This window comes from Pituophis catenifer, unplaced genomic scaffold, assembly GCF_029215685.1.
Source record: "Pituophis catenifer annectens isolate HBS135680 unplaced genomic scaffold, rPitCat1.0.hap2 SCAF_2, whole genome shotgun sequence".
Classification (NCBI taxonomy): Eukaryota; Metazoa; Chordata; class Lepidosauria; order Squamata; family Colubridae; genus Pituophis; species Pituophis catenifer.
In genome coordinates, this window is record NW_027256882.1 from 180,840,531 (window position 1) to 180,857,867 (window position 17,337).

The following is a 17,337-nucleotide window of genomic DNA, read 5'->3' on the forward strand; positions in this document are numbered from 1 at the left end:
GAGTTAATGCTTTTTATTTCTATATTGCAATATTAAAAAATGGTCTTCTTGATTTCATTTTTTTTCATAAGGTACATATCAAGAGGTCCTGCAAAGCCATTTGAGGTCAGGAATCTGTTTGCTTTAAATATCATGTAAGGAACAAATAATGAACAAAGTACAGTAGAACCATGTTGGCAGGCCATTCTCCACGTAAAGACTTTCCATGATTTGCTGACATTACAGAGCTGTCGCAGTTTCAACTCTAGGTTCCTTTGCTCTGACTGTTGAGTAAGTGAGATCCTGTAGCCATGTATGACAATAAAAATGAAAGATGGGTAGTTTTACTTCTGAGTTTTCCTACTTCTGTTATACATGGCCTTCAGTCAACTTGCTTCTTTTCCTCTCTTACTGTGCAATCTGAAGCATAAAAATTTATGGCTAACGGGTGGTTAGTAGCCTCAGGTCTCCTTGCTGCTTTGGAAGAAATTGCAACAGAACTGGCAGGAAGGGGCATCCCCACAACCTGCTCTGCATGGTTTCTACAGAGTCTTCTGCCTGTTGGCCCTGTTTAACATGAGAAGAAAAGCTTGTAGGTAAGAGAACTAGCTTTCCTTCCCACCTTTTAGTGTTGCAGCCTTCCATGATCCATAACTGACTACACTGGGAAGTGATGCCTTTGGGGAAGCAGCCCATGTAGACATCCCATTCCTCACTGTGCTTAGGTGGCTCGGCTGTGTGTGAGTGTTCCCGTTCAGTCATTTCACAGTGTGCTGTTGTCCCACTGTTGTCCCACTTTCATTGTACCTGGCTGACTGACTGCTGCTCTTATCTATAGGCCATAGAAGAGGGTACCCTAGAGGAGATCGAAGAGGAGGTGCGTCAGAAGAAATCCTCCCGCAAGCGCAAGAGAGACGTGGATGTCAGTTCTTCCACCCCGACCACCAGCACTCGTAGCCGGGACAAAGACGATGACAGCAAAAAGCAGAAAAAGCGTGGCCGGCCTCCTGCTGAGAAGCTCTCCCCGAATCCACCCAACCTCACTAAGAAAATGAAGAAGATTGTTGATGCTGTGATTAAGTATAAAGACAGGTAACCGAAAGAAGAGATATTTCTCCTGTATAATTTTACACTTCATATCCTCAGCCATCAGTATTTCTCCTCTGGACAGATGCTTGTTTGGAAGTATCTAAATATTTATTGTTTCTGCTGCCTCTGGACTTTGAAGGGGAATCCAGCATGATGTGAAATACTGGGATTTATGTGAAAAACCGAGACCACAGGTGGTCCTCTGCTTACGATCACAATTGAGCCCAAAATTTCTGTTGCTAAGTGTGACAATTAAGTTAGTTTTGTCTCATTTTACGACCTTTCCTGCCACAGTTGTTAAGTGAATCACTGCAGTTGGTAACGCAATTGTTAAGTGAATCTGGATTCCCCATTGACTTTGCTTGTCAGAAGGTAGCAAAAGATGATCATGTGACCACAGGCCACTGCAACGGTCATAAATGTGAGTCAGTTGCCAAGCATCTGAATTTTGGTCATGTGACCATGGGGATGCTGCAATGGTTCTAACTGTGGAAAATAGTCATAAGTCATTGTTTTCAGTGCTGTTGTAACTTCAAATGGTCATTAAATGAACTGTTGTAAGTCGAGGACCAACTTCTACATGTCAGAGAGAGAGATATTGTTGAGAAGTGAAAAACTAGAATGGAGTGGTGTGAAGTGAGTATGAGCGTCATGCTGGAACAGTGAATATATTGGTTGCTTTATGAGAAAAGGTAAAGGTTTCCCCTGTCCGGTCATGTCTCATTCTAAGGGGCTTATCTCCGTTTCTTAGCAGAAGGAGCCAGTATTGTCCAAAGACATTTCTGTGGTTATGTGGCTACCATGACTATACGCCGAAGCGCACAATATGCTGTTACCTTCCCATTGAAGTGGTACCTATTTATCTACTTGCATTTGCGTGCTTTCGAACTGCTAGGTGGACAGGAATGGGAGCTCACCCCATAGTGTGGCATTCGGGTCCAGGCTGTCAGCTTTCCAGCTGATAAATTCAGTGTCTTTAACTACTGAGCTGCCACACCCCCTGCCATATGAGTACAAAAGCTCGATTTTTCACAGAGTCAGAGATGGTAGCAGCAAACCATTCACAATGTCTTCCATCCCCTGCATGAATCTTCTGCACAATGTCACTTTCCACTGAATTGGAACTGCAACTTCCAGAATTACTAGCCAGTTTGATGTCCCAGTATATCCCCAGTATATCTGGAGGGCATCATATTGGAAAAGGCTAACATAGACCCATTCTTCTTAAACTGCTCCCTGCCAGAGCCTCACAGCTCTGAATTACCATTATAGTAAACATAATTGTTGCCTAATTGTAGATAAAACTATTAAACTTGATAAACCTATGACAAGCAGGTCACTCCCCTCTCCTCTATTGTGAAACGAAGCTTTGGTTTTAACAGATATTGTTTCTCAGGTCTGATTCACCCCATTGAATCAGTGTTCAATGTTCAGTGTTGCTCTCCTCTATTTTGAAAAGATTTGTCCATTGCATGCCAAGGTTTCAAATTCCTCAGCTAATGTAATGCTTCAGAGCCACATCAGACAATATTTGTATGATTAAACTTTAATTCTGGGGGAGGAGAGCAATTTTCAGTAGGAAGATAGCATGCCAGAATATGATACCACACTTTTTCTCTCCAACCATAATCCCAATGAAATTAAAGTATTGAAGGAAGCAGGGGGTAAATTTCATTTTTCAATCAACTAAAAAAAACAACAACACCAATATGACATGAACTAGCAGGAGAAAACTATTTTCCTCAGATTCAGAGTTTGAAGTAGGTTTAGATTTAAATTTTCCTACACATTGTATAAATAAAAATTGATTTGCTGTGTTAATTTGTATATTAACCAATACACATTAATCCTGCAGCTACTAATCCAGCATATCAGCCATTAGTATATAAAACAAAACAGTCTTCATATTTCACTTCACTTCTCAGTCCATGACAGCCAGAGTAGATGCCACTGAACTGACCTGCTCTGGGAAAGACACGCCATGTTTTAGATGTTTTCCTTCATCTTGTCTTGTAGCAGCAGTGGACGTCAGCTTAGTGAAGTCTTCATTCAACTGCCTTCTCGAAAAGAGCTTCCAGAATATTATGAACTCATTCGCAAACCAGTGGATTTCAAGAAGATAAAGGTACTTTAGGAGTTATTTGTCTTTCTCTAATTCAGAGATGGGCCCAATGTTTGTTTATTTCTTTACTTGATTTATATCTCGTCTTTATTTGTGCAACTCAAGGCAGCATATAGAATGTTCATACCTATTTTCCTCACAACAACCACCTTTAAAGTAGATTGGGCTGAGAAAAGGACTGACCCAAAGTCACCTAGCTCTGCCTCCTATGCCTAAGGCGGGACTAGAAAGTTGCTACTTCAACACTTTAATACCAAAGTGGCTCTTGGTAACAGAAATGGTAAAATAAGCCTGTTGCCCATCTTAAGCAGGATGCAGCACCTTGGATTTGAATCAGATCGGGTACTTTTGCCTCATGTGAGAGAAAGCAGAGTGGCCTATAACCACAGCAGATTTCATTTCCCATACCCACTCAGCAGATGATATCTAGTCAGGTTGAGAAGACTGACTTGACATTGGTCATGTGATGGAAAACCCACCTACTGCAGTTTTCTGACAATATCACATGCCTATTTTTTGTCCCCTTCTTTAGAAGAACAGGCTGAGCCCAGTAGTTTAATGCCTACAACAAGGGTAGTGAACTGATTTCTCAGTGCAACGTAATTAACATGTGCCTCTGCAATTTCTAACTGTGGGATGCCCATCATTCTGCATTGTTTCGGAGAACACTTTCTGATGAAGCTAAGTGACTTGTGTTGCACATAACTATAACTTTAGTAAGGTATATATAGCCCATTTGAAACATGGAGATATTAGCCATCAATATTGCATTGTACCTTTTTATGTGTTATAGAGTATGTCTTAAATAGTTCTTAATATATTTTAATGCATTAAAGTGTATACATTCAAAGGATGCAACAGCATGCTGGTTTCCTGAACAGGATGGTGGAAGTCTTTGTGGTAGCTTGTAGTATCTCTGATTTACTGAATGAAGCCATTCTCAGTTAGCGAAGGTAACCTTTTTAAAACTTCCAATGAATCTTATTCACTTGTTTAGATAAATTTAGATTTTAAGTCTAATCGTCTTAATATAGAAATTTCAAAATGCCCTCTCTTTAACAACAGAAAGATTCATGAGCATGTTAGATCCCTTTGCATTTTAACCTTCTAAGATAGCATTACTTCATTTGAGGCTTTCAAACTAGTTACAGGACAAAGGGGATATAGTGTGGATTGCCAAAGATCCACCTAATCATCAATTGAGTGGCACAATTAGTGATTTCCCTTGAGGCCTTTTAAGGGGCCAAACATCAGATAGCCATCTTGCTCATCCAGTTGTTCATTTGTTCAACAATCAAGAGTTTCAGTCAATACTTCCACAAAATCAGTACTATTGAAATATTGTATAATTGTGTAAAAATATTGTATAATTGAATATAATTGTACAATGGATGTTGTTTCTACATGTCTTCTAAGTGAATTAACAGCACAGATGTCCTACAGAATCCATACTGATGTACTAACTATCTCTGTCCATGTTCCTAATTTTAAAAAAAATTGTTGAGGATAAACCCTTTTAGCTTTAAGAATTGCTCCTTTTTCTCCTCTCGATTGCTGAAAGATGCATACAGCTAAGGGCATCATCTCACTCTGATGACAAGTGAACGAAGGCAGGAGTAAAACATTGTTTTGTTTCTCCTCTGCTGCCCCCCCCTTTCACTTTTAGGAGCGTATCCGGAACCACAAATATCGCAGCCTGAATGATTTGGAGAAGGATGTCATGCTTCTATGTCAGAATGCTCAGACTTTCAATCTTGAAGGGTCACTGGTAAGATCTCCCTGCAGTTAGAGAATGTTCTTGACATTAAAAAAAATGTATGGTTCCCCCCATCTTGTGAATTGAACGAGTTCTCCTCTAGTTAAATAAATTAGGACAATTAAGATGTGTTTTGAGAGATGCCTAGTTTCCGTGCTGTGTAAGCAGACGGATTCAGTACAGAGAGTCCTCGACTTACACAACAGATTGTTTAGTGACCGTTTGATGTTACAATGGCCCTGAAAAAAGTGGCTTATGACCATTTTTCACACTTACGACCGTTGTAGCATCCCCAGGATCATGTGATTTACATTCAGATGTTTGACTCACATTTATGACAGTTGCAGTGTCCCAGGGTCATGTGATCCCTACTGATAAGTAGGGGAAGTCAATGGGGAAGCCAGATTATTTTAACAATTGTGCTACTAATTTAACAACTGCAGCAATTCACTTAACAAATATGGCAAGAAAAGTCGTAAAATGAGGCAATACTCACTTAACAAATTTCTCACTTAACAACATAAAATTTGGGATCAACTGGTTGTAAGTTGAGGACTGCCTGTAGTTTTTATAATACCATGGTTGTGGGCAGAATACATATAGCAAGAATTCCTTTGCAGAGGTATGACAAATCATTAGTCATAATTGATGGGTAAGAATTATCAGGAGATAATGAGTTTTATGAATCTCTTAAAGCTCTTTTCTATTATCTCTCACATCCATAACCAAGCTTTAGAAACTCCCTTCAATTTACCTGTAATATGTATCTGATGCTGTTTCAAATGCTACTGCAACCAATTGAGTAAATGGTCTTAGGGCAGCCACTTTTTTCCATTCTTCCCAATTTCAGTATGGAACACAAAGTTGTTGGAAGATTACAACAAGCTATATGATAGGAGCAGTAGACACTCAAAAGTGTTCTATAAATCCCCAGTAGGATTAAGAATGACCCTATTTTTTTAAACAAAACCTTCATAACAATTAAGGGCATGGACTGAGAATAAATATAGAATTTAGCCCAGTGGAATGAAAGGATTAGATCAATCACGGTTTCTGCATCTTCCTTTCTTCTATGGTTTCCTGCAGATTTATGAAGACTCAATTGTACTACAGTCTGTCTTTACTAGTGTGAGGCAAAAAATTGAAAAAGAAGAAGACAGCGAGGGAGAAGAGAGTGAAGAGGAGGAAGAGGGAGAAGAAGAAGGATCTGAATCAGAATGTGAGCTTCATGAACTTCATGGACACACCTGTGTCATTTTCTTGGTAGCAATACAGAAGTAATGTGCCTTTCCTGGGATACTTTTCAACTTCAGTGATAGAACTGTAGAGTTGGAAGGTACCTTAGAAGTCATTCAATCCCCTACTCAGGGCTAGCTCTATAAGAGAATCTCTGACAGGTGCCCATCCAACCTTCCATGAAGAGCTCATGTCCTATGGCACTGTTTTAGTAGCAGACAGCTTGTAATCAGGAGGTTCCTCCTGATATTTGCCTCAAATCTCCTTTCTTGCCGTTTTAACTTGTTGGTCCTCATTCTTTCCTATGGCTCAGTAGACAAGAAGATGGCTATTGTATCTTCCTTTAAGTCATATTTCTTTAAACTAAAGATATCCATTTTTCATAGGCTCGGTTTTCAAACATTTCACATCTTAGTGGCCTTTTTATGAACTTGCTCTAATTTGTCTCTTGGTGCTCAGAGCTGGATATAGTATTCCATGTTCCTGATATTTCTGAGTGCACATCCACTTGTGATGCTTTTTGGGTTTTGGAGATAGCCAGACCTGGCTAGGTACTTCTTGTTAAATATAAGGAAAAAGTACAAAAATTATGATGGGCAGATGAAAAGGTATCTGAAAGCCTGAAATTAGAGCCATCCGGAAAGGCTGACATTTTATAAAAAAAAGAGGAAAGGCTGACATTTAACAATTAGGATCCAGAGCTTGTAAGGAAAGCCTCATCCTGCCTTTTTTGCACCATAAAAGGCTGTTTTGTACATAAACGGCTGTTTGATTTTTTCATAAGAAGAAAAAGAGTTTTTGGTGTGGTTATTTCACAAAACAAGCTAGATTATTAGATTTAGGAATACAGTGAAGCAGATTATTGGAGCATTTGGAAATAGATATATAAGTAGAATTGTGTCTATTTCTCGTGTAATGTGTATATGAAAATCAGGACAGATTTCAAACCTGTTTCAGTCATAATTCATAACGGCACAAGAACATAATCTCATAGCCAGTTTTGCAGTCTCACTCTGTCTTTTCTTCTTCCCAGCTCGTTCTGTCAAAGTGAAGATTAAACTGGGCAGAAAGGAAAAAGTACCAGACCGAATGAAAGGCCGCAGACGCACCAGCCGTGGGTCCCGAGCTAAACCTGTAGTTAGTGATGATGATAGCGAGGAAGAGCAAGAAGAGGTAGGTAAAACAATAGATTTTCCCCCAAAGTGTCATCAGTGATCCCAGGAAAGTGTTTTTGTTGGAGACAGATGGCCAAAGAAAGAAAGAAGAGGGCCTTTTCCACTTAAATAAGCAGAAAGGAAACACAAAACCAAGTTCGCCTTTTCAGAAAGCTACATGGTACGACGAGTAAAAATTTTAGACCTTGGTTCATCCATGAGACTTCCTGGATGATTACTGCTTTTCTGCCTGGCTACCTACTTCCTAGGACAGTCAGGAAGACACCCGATACATTAAGGTACAACTAAAAAGTATTTTCCTCCTCTCTCCTAGGATCGCTCAGGAAGTGGCACAGAAGATGACTAGGTGACATTCCGTGATGGAGACCTCAGGCATCAGTTTTTCCAAAGCAGAGGTGCTCTAGTCCTTTAGCTGCAACGGGTAGCAAGAAAAGTAGTATTGGATGTGGGTAAACTGTATAAATTCTTCCATATTTATACTGCAGTGAAGATGTAGGACTTATTTGTGTCTTGCCTTGTCCTCACATCAGTAGCGTTTGTAACAGCATTAACTGTTTTTTAAAAAGATTATGACTGGGGGAACACTTGATTTTTTTTTTAATGGCAGTACTATTTTCAGTTGCAGTATTGAATCACTGTAGTTTTAACCTGTGGGTGCATGTGTGTGAGCAGTCCACTTCCTAGTACTGTATTTTATGAAACAGGTCAAACAGCCAGCTGCTCCCCCCCAAAGCAAGGAGAGGGTGGCAGGAGTAACTGTGTCAGCGTCACTGGATTTCAAACAGTAATAAATTAAGCAAAACAAACACCCCACCATCACCGTGCTGCGTTTGTTAAATGTGCTTCTCGTTTACGGTAACATCTGGAAAGCCCCTCCCATCAGCTCAGTAAGGTCTGATATACCCATCTTCTGATCCATTCAGAGAATACAGAATATCAGAGTTGGAAGGAACTTTGGAGGTTTTCTAGTCCAACCACCTGCTCAAGCAGGAGACCCTGTATCATTTCAGACAAGTGGCTGTCCAGTCTCTTCTTGACTATGATGACCATGATTAGGGCCTGCTTAGAATAATTGTCCAGAAGTTCGTAAATTCCCATCTGGCTTCTCATCTGTAGTATTATTCAAAGGAGATGGCAGCCCAGGTTACAATATCTTTTACCATTCCAGATTGCACAAGAGATTTTGACCAGGCCTGTTTTTGTAAAAGAGATATTTAAAGAATTTAAAGATGAAAACATCAAAACACATCTTTAAAGCATTTTAGCTTTTATTCATTTTGTCTCTGGTATTTTTTTCTCATTCTAAAAGACTCTGCTTCTTTTATCCACATCTATGTTTGTGGGAGATCATCTTCCATGACCGGCTGGGTGATGAAATTCATTCATGGGCTAGCCAAGAACAACAAGAGAGGGGAGCAAATTGCTCTATTTCAAACTGAGTTACTTGAGTAGAATTGAGTAGGCCATGTATTCTGTAAATATACAGACTTATGATACACATGTGGAAGTTACTAAGTAAGTTTGTGGTTACTGTGGTTTAAGAGATGCTGTATTTAAACAGGCTACCATGCCCTTGTGACAGGCTTTCCCGTTAGAAGGGGGCAGGGAAGCTAATCCTCAGATCAGCCTATTTCTCTCACACACATAGAATTTGCTACATAAAAATATTTTCCTTGGAATACCCAGATTTTGGGAAATTATACAAAATAAACATAGTATACATTTTTATTTCAGGAAAAGAATTTCCTTCTGTATTTTTCCATATAGCTCATGTAACCCCTTGGAAATGTTACTATGTAACAGGAAAAAAGTAGTGTTGGAAGCAGTTCAGAACACAAAGGAACCGTTGCTGGAAATTAACTTTCTGAAAAATGAGAGCAAAGCAACAGCTCAACTTACCTCACTGCATTATGCTATGCAGGGAGTTAATATGGTGTGAAGAAGACAGGCCTGGACACTCTTACTCCTTCAAATCATCCTTAGTCCTCTTTCCCAATTAACTGAATTCTGCTCCCCTAATAACAAACAATCTCAGCCAATTAGAGTCCATATCCTGTTGTATCACAATCGGTATAGTTCTGTACCAAGGAGTGAAAGCTTTTCCAAATTGTAACATCACGGCAACAGACGGTACCACCCCCACGGTGTTCTTCTGCATGATTACGGTTCATGTCTCCAACACAGGCCCACCCCGAATCACTCTCTATTCCAACACACCACTTGGAATGGTCAGACGTGGAAAAGAAGGTGGTAGCTGGGTCTCGGAATGCAAGTTTCTCCACATTGTAGACTCTGTACTGTCCAGAGCAGTTGGATGCCAAAACCCCTGGAGACTTGAGCCAGAACTCAACATAGAGATCAGTAGCAAGAGCCTGGGCCAACCAGCCAGAGTACAGATCTGGGGAGATGAAATAGAAAATGAATGTATGAGGGTAGTTTTGATATAACTCAGTGGCCATATTCCCTTACTCTCTCTAGTAACTCCACTGCTTTCTATGCCTATCCAGACTAACCATCCCCCATCATTACTTACCATCATCAAAGAAACTGAATTTTGCAAAGCTGACGAATTCCTTGCCCCCTTTTGATGTCAGAGTCACTTGGGAGTTCCATGGCTCCTCCCGAACATGTTCTCCCTCAGAAGCATTCAACAAGGCAGGCAGATCCCGGGCAAAGGCCCCTTGCACCTGGTAATCGTAGACGTGGGGCTCCGTGAAGAGCAGCTGATTCCCTAAGGCAGAAATACAGTGTACAGTATTAGATTCATTGGTTGGGAGTGCATTATCATCATGCCAGGGGGAAAAAAACATTTTGACACCTCTGTGGTCCGAGAACAGCTAAGGATATTTCTGAACTGCTGGGATCTACATTCTCCAGTCTCAGAAAGACCCTTTGCTTTCCCCATTTGCACTTCCTTCAGATGGCTTATAAGAGGATGCTACATCCCCATTCTCATCATGCTTGTCTCTGTAATGAAGCTTTAAAAATAAACACTACTAATTGATTGGCTTTCCAAGGCAGCTTGACGACTGTTAGGAAGGGGAGAAGGCAAGGAGACAGGGACTCTTAAAAACAAACTGCAATCCAGAATTTTGGGATCTGGAGCAGCTAAATCCAAATCCCAATGTGGGAAGCTAGGAATATAGCACTACCTTGTGTGGAATCTTCCTCAGTTTATCCATAGGAATAGTGTGCTTCTTGAAATGGAATCATGTTGAGAGATGGTGCTACTTAGTGAAGGTCTCCTGCTTATGCATGTGCTATTCCTTTGTGGGGACAAGGGATGGACTGTCCTTCCATTTTTGTGGGAAGGCTTGGCATGGCATGGTTAAATGACTGGATGATATATTGACACATGCCTTTCAGGGAAGCTAGTGTCAAAATATTTGGCTGGAATTCTTCCTCACAAATTTTTGTAGCTCTTGAACAATAATTTTAGAAGTTATGCTTCTTAGGAGCATGAACCTACCCATTCCTCTTCCCTTCATTTCCATGGTAATAGCTCTTGTCTTGACTATCCTAGCTACAGCTTCATAATCCATTCATTCTCTTGTTGAAGCCACAAATTCAGGAAGATTTTAGTTTGGGAAAGACATTTTAGCACTTCCTAGCCAAATGCCCTGAAATAATCCCAAGGTTTTGATTTTCAGCATGAAGTTTTTAAACATCCTAACATTCCCCAGCCTTCGCACCTACCTATGGCTTTGAACTGGCTATAGGGGTAGGTGACACACAGAAAGCTCTGTCCGTAAGTCAGAGCAGTGTGGGGCCATGCATACTTCTTCTCATCCAGTCTGGGAGGAAACCGAGGTGTGCTGTGAACAAGCCAGAATCCTTGACTTCTGTCCAGGAGGATAACCCCTGAGGGGGAGAAAAAAAACAAAGCATGCAGTCAACCTCTGTCCAGCTATCTTGAAGTCCCAGAAGTGCAGTACGGGGTGGCTTGTCTGCTCCACCACAGACTAAACTGAAGAAAAGTCCAAGACTGCAGGTCACAGCTAGCCTATTTCTTTGAATACCATTTGATGCAAGGGCACTACCTTTTGTATGACCCTTAGAATCATAGAAATTCTCCTTTGGAGGCTCATCGTTGTACAGGACATAGGCCATCTCTTCCTCCCTCTGGAGGGAAAATAAAACACAGGTAGAGCAGGGTTTTTCAAACAGAACTTGAATAGCTTCATGAGATGAATAGCAAAAAGAGATTCACTTGAATGGTATCCACAGCAATTTTCTTAAGGGGAGGCTTATTTGGTGACATTTCAAACCCTTCCCTCCAGGGGGCATTTATGTTCATGACTTGACATATTGTTTTACTTCTTGACCAGAGGGTCTGGGATTTTTTTAAACTAACAAGTTCCACAGTCTGAAAAAGTTAGAGAACCTATGGCAGCCTGACACCAGCCTCAGCTACTGTGGCCTTTACCACAATTTAGCATCCAATCCCTTTCCTGGTCAGATGGATCTACTTGTGATGGACAAGTAGTCACTGGTGTGATTCAAGGGAAATCTTGGTCAGTAGAAACTGAGAGCCACGTTACCCCATGACCATGATTTTTAATTTGGAACCATGAGAAACTGCTCTTTCTGCAGACTCACCTGCCTGTTTGCTGCCTCCAGGTATAGCTGATTCAGTGTTCTGCCCACAGCTCCCTCAGTACTGTTCATCAAGCTCCTGCCTTGCACCCAGCCCTGGGTACGTCCATCTTGATACATGTACCGCATGCCTTTTACTGGGGAGCTGTGATGGGACTTCGGCAGCTTGTAAACAATAAACCTGTAAAAGAGGCCTTCAGAAATCAGCCCATGGATGAGAAAACTCTATTTAATTTCCACTGAAGTATGCAACATGACTTCATTGTAAGATTAAGAGTTACAGACTGAAAGGAAATGAGCTAGAGCAGGGGTGTCAAACTCGTGACGTTGCAGCGGTGTCACATTATGTATCGTGACTTTTCTCCCCTTCACTAAACCGGGCGTGGGTGTGGCCAATGTGTGACGCATCCAGCCCACGGCCCGTGAGTTTGACAGCCCTGAGAAAGAGCATATTAGGGATGCAAATTCCCGAGGCGATCTAGGGAAGTGGTGAGACTCACAGGATTTCAAAGACAGCTTCACTGAGAAATTCACTGAGAAATAGGTTGTTTCCCAGCAGTGGCACTAAATTAGAGACCAATCTTCTGCCAGAAATCCAAATGACTCAAATCACTTCTGATCTTTAGAAAAACCTTAAGAGGGTAGGGTACAGTCATCAATACATCCATTAGGAATTTTGTTTGTAGTAATTTATGAAAATTTTGGATAATTTTAAGGATTATTGTTTCATTATATGTGTACTTCTGTCTTAATTGTACACCACCAAGAGTCCATGTAGAGTGTGATTGTTGATAAATACAATAAATAAATGCAATTTCTGACTAAAAGGCAGCCAGGATAGAGTGTACTGCTTGCATCTCTTACACAAGACATTTCAAATACACCTCTTGTTCATGGATGGTTGCAGGGAAGGAGTTGGGGTAAAGCCTACAAACTGCCAAAGAAACAGGAAGGCCAAGGAAGGAAAGGGACAGGGAGAGAATTTAGTTTACTTTTTGTAAATTGCTCTAGAGACTTTGACGAAAGGCAGGAAAGGAATCGTTTTTGAAAAAACAAAAGATAAAGCCAGGTAAAATAGACACATACCAGTCCACAGGCTTCCCAGAGTCGTCATAGCAGGAAATGCTCCCATACACAACATTGTATGTAAGAGCCAAAGAGAGTGCCAGAATGAGCAGCATCAGGATTCTGCAGAATCCCTGCAAAGGATGTAAAATCAAGGCTAAAAATAAAAGTCAGGACAACAATTGCCACTTCCACCATTATCCTACCCATGAGGTTCCCATTTTTTTATTTAACTGAGGGCAGTTTTCTAACCAAACATTTTTTTAGAAAAACTGGCTTATGGTCCAATGTATTTTCCCCTTTCCAATATGCCTATCTCAGTTGTTGATTCTCTTACATTTACTTCCCAACTTATTTTCACTTCTCCATTTAGCAAATGGGGTTTGTAATTCTGAAATACAAATGAATTTGTCTTGCATAGTCCCTGGAGGTCTCTACTTAAAACTGTGTTCAAAGGACACATTCACACTGAAGCATAAAGCAACCACATGTGCTGGATTTACACAACGGAGAACTAGTCGGCTTACCCATCACTCACTGTACCAAAATGCAAAAATGCTTCTTTCGTTGGGGTGCAATTATTACTTCTTTTCCTCCCAATAACTCGGACTCAGATTAAGACAGCCATGGCACAGAAAACTCAAAAGAGGAAAAACCAACAGGCAACCCAGAATCGGACTAACCAAAAAGAGATTTACATCTCCGTGCATCTCATTCTACTCCAAGGACTAACGCGGAGAAATTAAATCAATCTTACCCAACCTGATGATCTCCACTTATCTTATACTGCAATGCCACATTCCCTGCACAGCATAATTATGGAAAATGGGAGTTGAAAGAAACCCAACGCTCCTGAAAGGCGTCAGGAAGGCCGAGTCATAATCCCAGACAGGGAGTCTCTCCTCCCAGCGTTAAAGCTCTCCGGGGCGGAAGACGCTGAAAGAAATCACAGAGAAGGGAGCGAGCACGCACAAAGCGCTCGCCCGGCGCTCTGCAATCCGCGAAGGCGAGCTCTCCCCTCCGCTTGCGGACCCTTTTCTGACTCAACTTCCTGGGCGCGATGCCCCCCGCCTGTCGAGGGATCTGCTCCTCCTCGCCTCGCCTGTTACTAGGCTGACTCACTTGACCGTAAGAAGCTTTTTCGGATGCTCCGGAGGACGTACTACTCAGGTAGTGCAGCCGCCGAACTGGACGCTTAAACAGCTGCCTTAGCAGTGCCCGCCTCGCTCCAGGTGAAAGGAGAAAACGGCGAGCGACCTTGCCAAAAGCTCAGCCAGCAATACTGTACAGTACTTACTTCCCCACGGGGAAGAAAATCATGTGTCTCAGCTCCACCCTTCCCACTTGGCGGCGGCGGGGCGGCTCTTGCAGCAAACCCCGGGCAGAAAGCGAAGGCGATACCAAGCTCAGCGGGCGCCGGGCGGGGGTGGCGGAAGGCATTTGGCGGCGCTTGCCTATGCCCAGGCAGCTGCGCTTATGAGAAGAGGGAAGATGGTCATTTGAGTGCACCAGCCGCCTGCTGTAAATTGCAGGCTAGGTGGAAAATCGTAGCTACTCGGTGGTTTGTTCGGAAAATAACAGTAGGGAAGTTTCTTGTAGTTGTCAAGGCGCCTTAGAACTGACTTGCTCAATTACACGGACACAACCCTGCGGCTTTGCTTCCTCATTAAATTTACTGCCGAGGAATCTCCTGGCGATCTCCTATCCTAGCGCCACCAAGTGCTGACCCTGGTTTAATTCCCTAGAGATGAATCAAGATCTGAGATCTCGGTAGATGTTAGCTCATTGAGGTAATCCAGACAAGAAGCACAACGAATCGGACTTTACCTGTTGGTTGTCCTACGTGTTCTGCTGTCCAAGTGCTGTTTTTTTTATCAGCCTGGTGTGACTTGGTGTCTTCTGAAGCTGATATTCCATAGGTTCCATAGGAGCAGCTTCTTCAGATTCAAAATCTGAGTTATGAGCCTGGGTCATGACCCTTTTTCCAGCACTAGCACACTGTCTGCATAGTTTAAATCACTTGTTTCTGTATCTTTAAAGGCTTTAGAGAAGCAGGATAGAAAGAGTACTGTGATTTCTTTTAACTTTGGTGATGGAGAAGACTTATGAGAATATTGTGGACAGCCAAAAAAATCAACAAATGGATCATTGAACAAATCAACGAAAAGTTCTCACTTATAAATGACCATAAACTATTCTATTTCAGACAAAGTATGTGAAGACACAACTCTCTGGAAAAGGCTTTAATGCTGGGAAAGTGGAAACAAAAGTAAAGGACAACCAGGAGCAAAGTGGATGGACTTGATGATAATGGCAATGAGTGCACCATTGGGAAACCTAAAGGAAGAGACTAGGGATAGATCAGGGGTGAAATGCTCCTGGTTCGGACCGGATCACCTGATCGGGTAGTGATGGTGGCAAGTGGTTTGGAGAACCAATAACAAAAATCCCTGCCCCCCCCATGCCCAGCTGAGCCGCGTGATCATCAGAAACTTTTTTTTTTACTTTTAATAACATTTTTTCTATAACCTCTTTGGCCACGCCTACCCAGTCACACATTACCACCACTACCCACCAAGCCACGCCCACAGAACCGGCAGTAACAAATTTTACATTTCACCACTGGGATAGACTGTTACCCAGAAAAGCTATCTGTGAAAGCTAGGAGTCAAAAATCATGTAAATAAATAATAAATTTGAATACCACCTAATAAAGTCCTAGAACAATGCTTAATTATTAAATAACCAGAGAGAAAGGATGATTGGACACACCCTAACACACTTTTAAAGACTGAAAACTTCTCTGAAAGAGATTCTTTCTTTCTTTCTTTCTTTCTTTCTTTCTTTCTTTCTTTCTTTCTTTCTTTCTTTCTTTCTTTCTTTCTTTTTTTTGGAAGAAGAATCAGCTGTCAGGTAGCCCTTTGAGCAAAATATTTGGTTTGCATTTGAAAGTAAATAATCAAGAAACATAACAATGTTTATAATGTTAAATGCTGGCAAAAGATTAAAAAAGAGGAATCCATATCTTGCTTAGGATCAATTGCAATCATTAAAATAAATGTATTATGCAAAGTAAATAAACTATTTCAAATGGCATCAATTATAATTTCTGAGATAATTCTACACAGATGGCAAGAATCTATCAGTAACTTCATATGGAGTGTGACTACTGTTAAACAGACTAGTGTTAAGCAAAAATTTCTACAAGATTCTAAAGAAATTTCAATATTAAGTTATTTAGCCTAAGACCAAAACATTTATTACAAAACAAGTATCTTGATATAATGTATGCTCTTCCTTCATCTCATCATTTTCAATGTTATCAATGAGAAAGCCAAATAATCATAATACTTGTAACTTTAATATTTTAAACTGTAACTAGTATAGATAAAATATCCTCTTTTGTATGGATATAATTTTTTTCTTTTTTTTCTTTTTCTTTCCTCTTTTCTATACTTATTAGATTTTTATCCCACTTTTATTTGTGTTTTTACATATATTTATATATTTCATGCTTATAGACGACCATCTCCCTCAGTGAGAGACTCTGGGCAATGTACAGTATAAATATATTCATCACTTTTATAGCAATAGCACTTAAACATTCCTAATACTCCTTCCTTTTCTTTACCCCAAAGCATGAGGTAGGTTGGGCTGAGAAAGGGACTTATTCAAAGTCACTCAGCCAGCTTTCATGCCCTGAAAGATGGCACGTGGAGCATTTCTGCAGGCACGCAAGCCATCACCCTAGGTCAGCTCCACTGCATATGCGTGCACACTTCCCACCAGCCAGCTAATTTTTAGGTCTCTGCCGCACATGCGGGAAATGCGTGCGCATGCCCATGCCAACCTGCCTGTCCCAGGAGTTTCCACGCAACCTGTTTTGGATGGCAGGTAAGTACAGGACTCGCATGGAGGCTCTGGGAGGACGAAAAATGGGCCTACTGGAAGTCTGGAAACATGCCATTTCTGGCGTCTGGAGGGCCAGGGGAGGCCGTTTTTGCCTACCCGGAGGCTCCAGGAAAGCCTCCAGAGCCTGTGGAAGATGAAAAACAGGCCTACCAGAAGTCCAGGAATGGGCCGTTTCCGGCCTCTGGAGGGCTGGGGGAGGCCGTTTTCACCCTCCTGGAGGCTCCAGGAAAGCCTCTGGAGCCTGGGGAGGGCGAAAAATGGGCCCACCAGAAGTCTGGAAACGGGCTGTTTCCGGCCTCCGGAGGCTTCAGGGTGGTCTGCTAGGCCCAAAACGGCGCGGGGGGTCACGTGCTTGCACAGGGGATGGGGGAGCATTGGAGGAGAGGTTTTCACATGCACGGGGCAGG

The 17,337-nt window shown here is 41.6% G+C and overlaps 2 protein-coding genes across 7 annotated transcripts in view; one reads left to right on the forward strand and one right to left on the reverse strand.

The window, feature by feature from the left end:
• The window catches only part of SMARCA4 (SWI/SNF related BAF chromatin remodeling complex subunit ATPase 4), a 55,852-nt gene extending 47,420 nt beyond the window's left edge, over positions 1 to 8,432 (forward strand). For 3 of the 5 annotated variants that reach the window (XM_070938232.1, XM_070938233.1, XM_070938235.1), the window contains 6 exons: positions 818 to 1,071; positions 3,085 to 3,193; positions 4,857 to 4,958; positions 6,033 to 6,165; positions 7,216 to 7,355; positions 7,671 to 8,432. In XM_070938232.1, coding sequence (XP_070794333.1) covers positions 818 to 1,071; positions 3,085 to 3,193; positions 4,857 to 4,958; positions 6,033 to 6,165; positions 7,216 to 7,355; positions 7,671 to 7,703 — 771 coding nt within the window. In that variant the 3' untranslated portion in view covers positions 7,704 to 8,432. The remainder of the gene's footprint in view (positions 1 to 817; positions 1,072 to 3,084; positions 3,194 to 4,856; positions 4,959 to 6,032; positions 6,166 to 7,215; positions 7,356 to 7,670) is intronic. The other 2 variants (XM_070938234.1, XM_070938236.1) reach the window with 1 other exon arrangement.
• Positions 8,433 to 8,607: 175 nt separating this feature from the next.
• Positions 8,608 to 14,218, reverse strand: DNASE2 (deoxyribonuclease 2, lysosomal). 2 transcript variants are annotated; one of them, XM_070938237.1, is made up of 7 exons: positions 14,141 to 14,218; positions 13,040 to 13,152; positions 11,957 to 12,134; positions 11,398 to 11,479; positions 11,054 to 11,218; positions 9,891 to 10,088; positions 8,608 to 9,755 (listed from the first exon to the last, which is right to left on the reverse strand). In XM_070938237.1, the coding sequence occupies exons 2-7, from the start codon at positions 13,132 to 13,134 to the stop codon at positions 9,397 to 9,399; spliced, it is 1,077 nt and encodes a 358-aa protein (XP_070794338.1). In that variant the 5' UTR covers positions 13,135 to 13,152; positions 14,141 to 14,218; the 3' UTR covers positions 8,608 to 9,396. The 2 variants fall into 2 exon arrangements, with proteins under 2 accessions (XP_070794338.1, XP_070794339.1); XM_070938238.1 differs by lacking the exon at positions 14,141 to 14,218 and adding an exon at positions 13,776 to 13,953.
• Between the last annotated feature and the right edge of the window lie 3,119 nt (positions 14,219 to 17,337).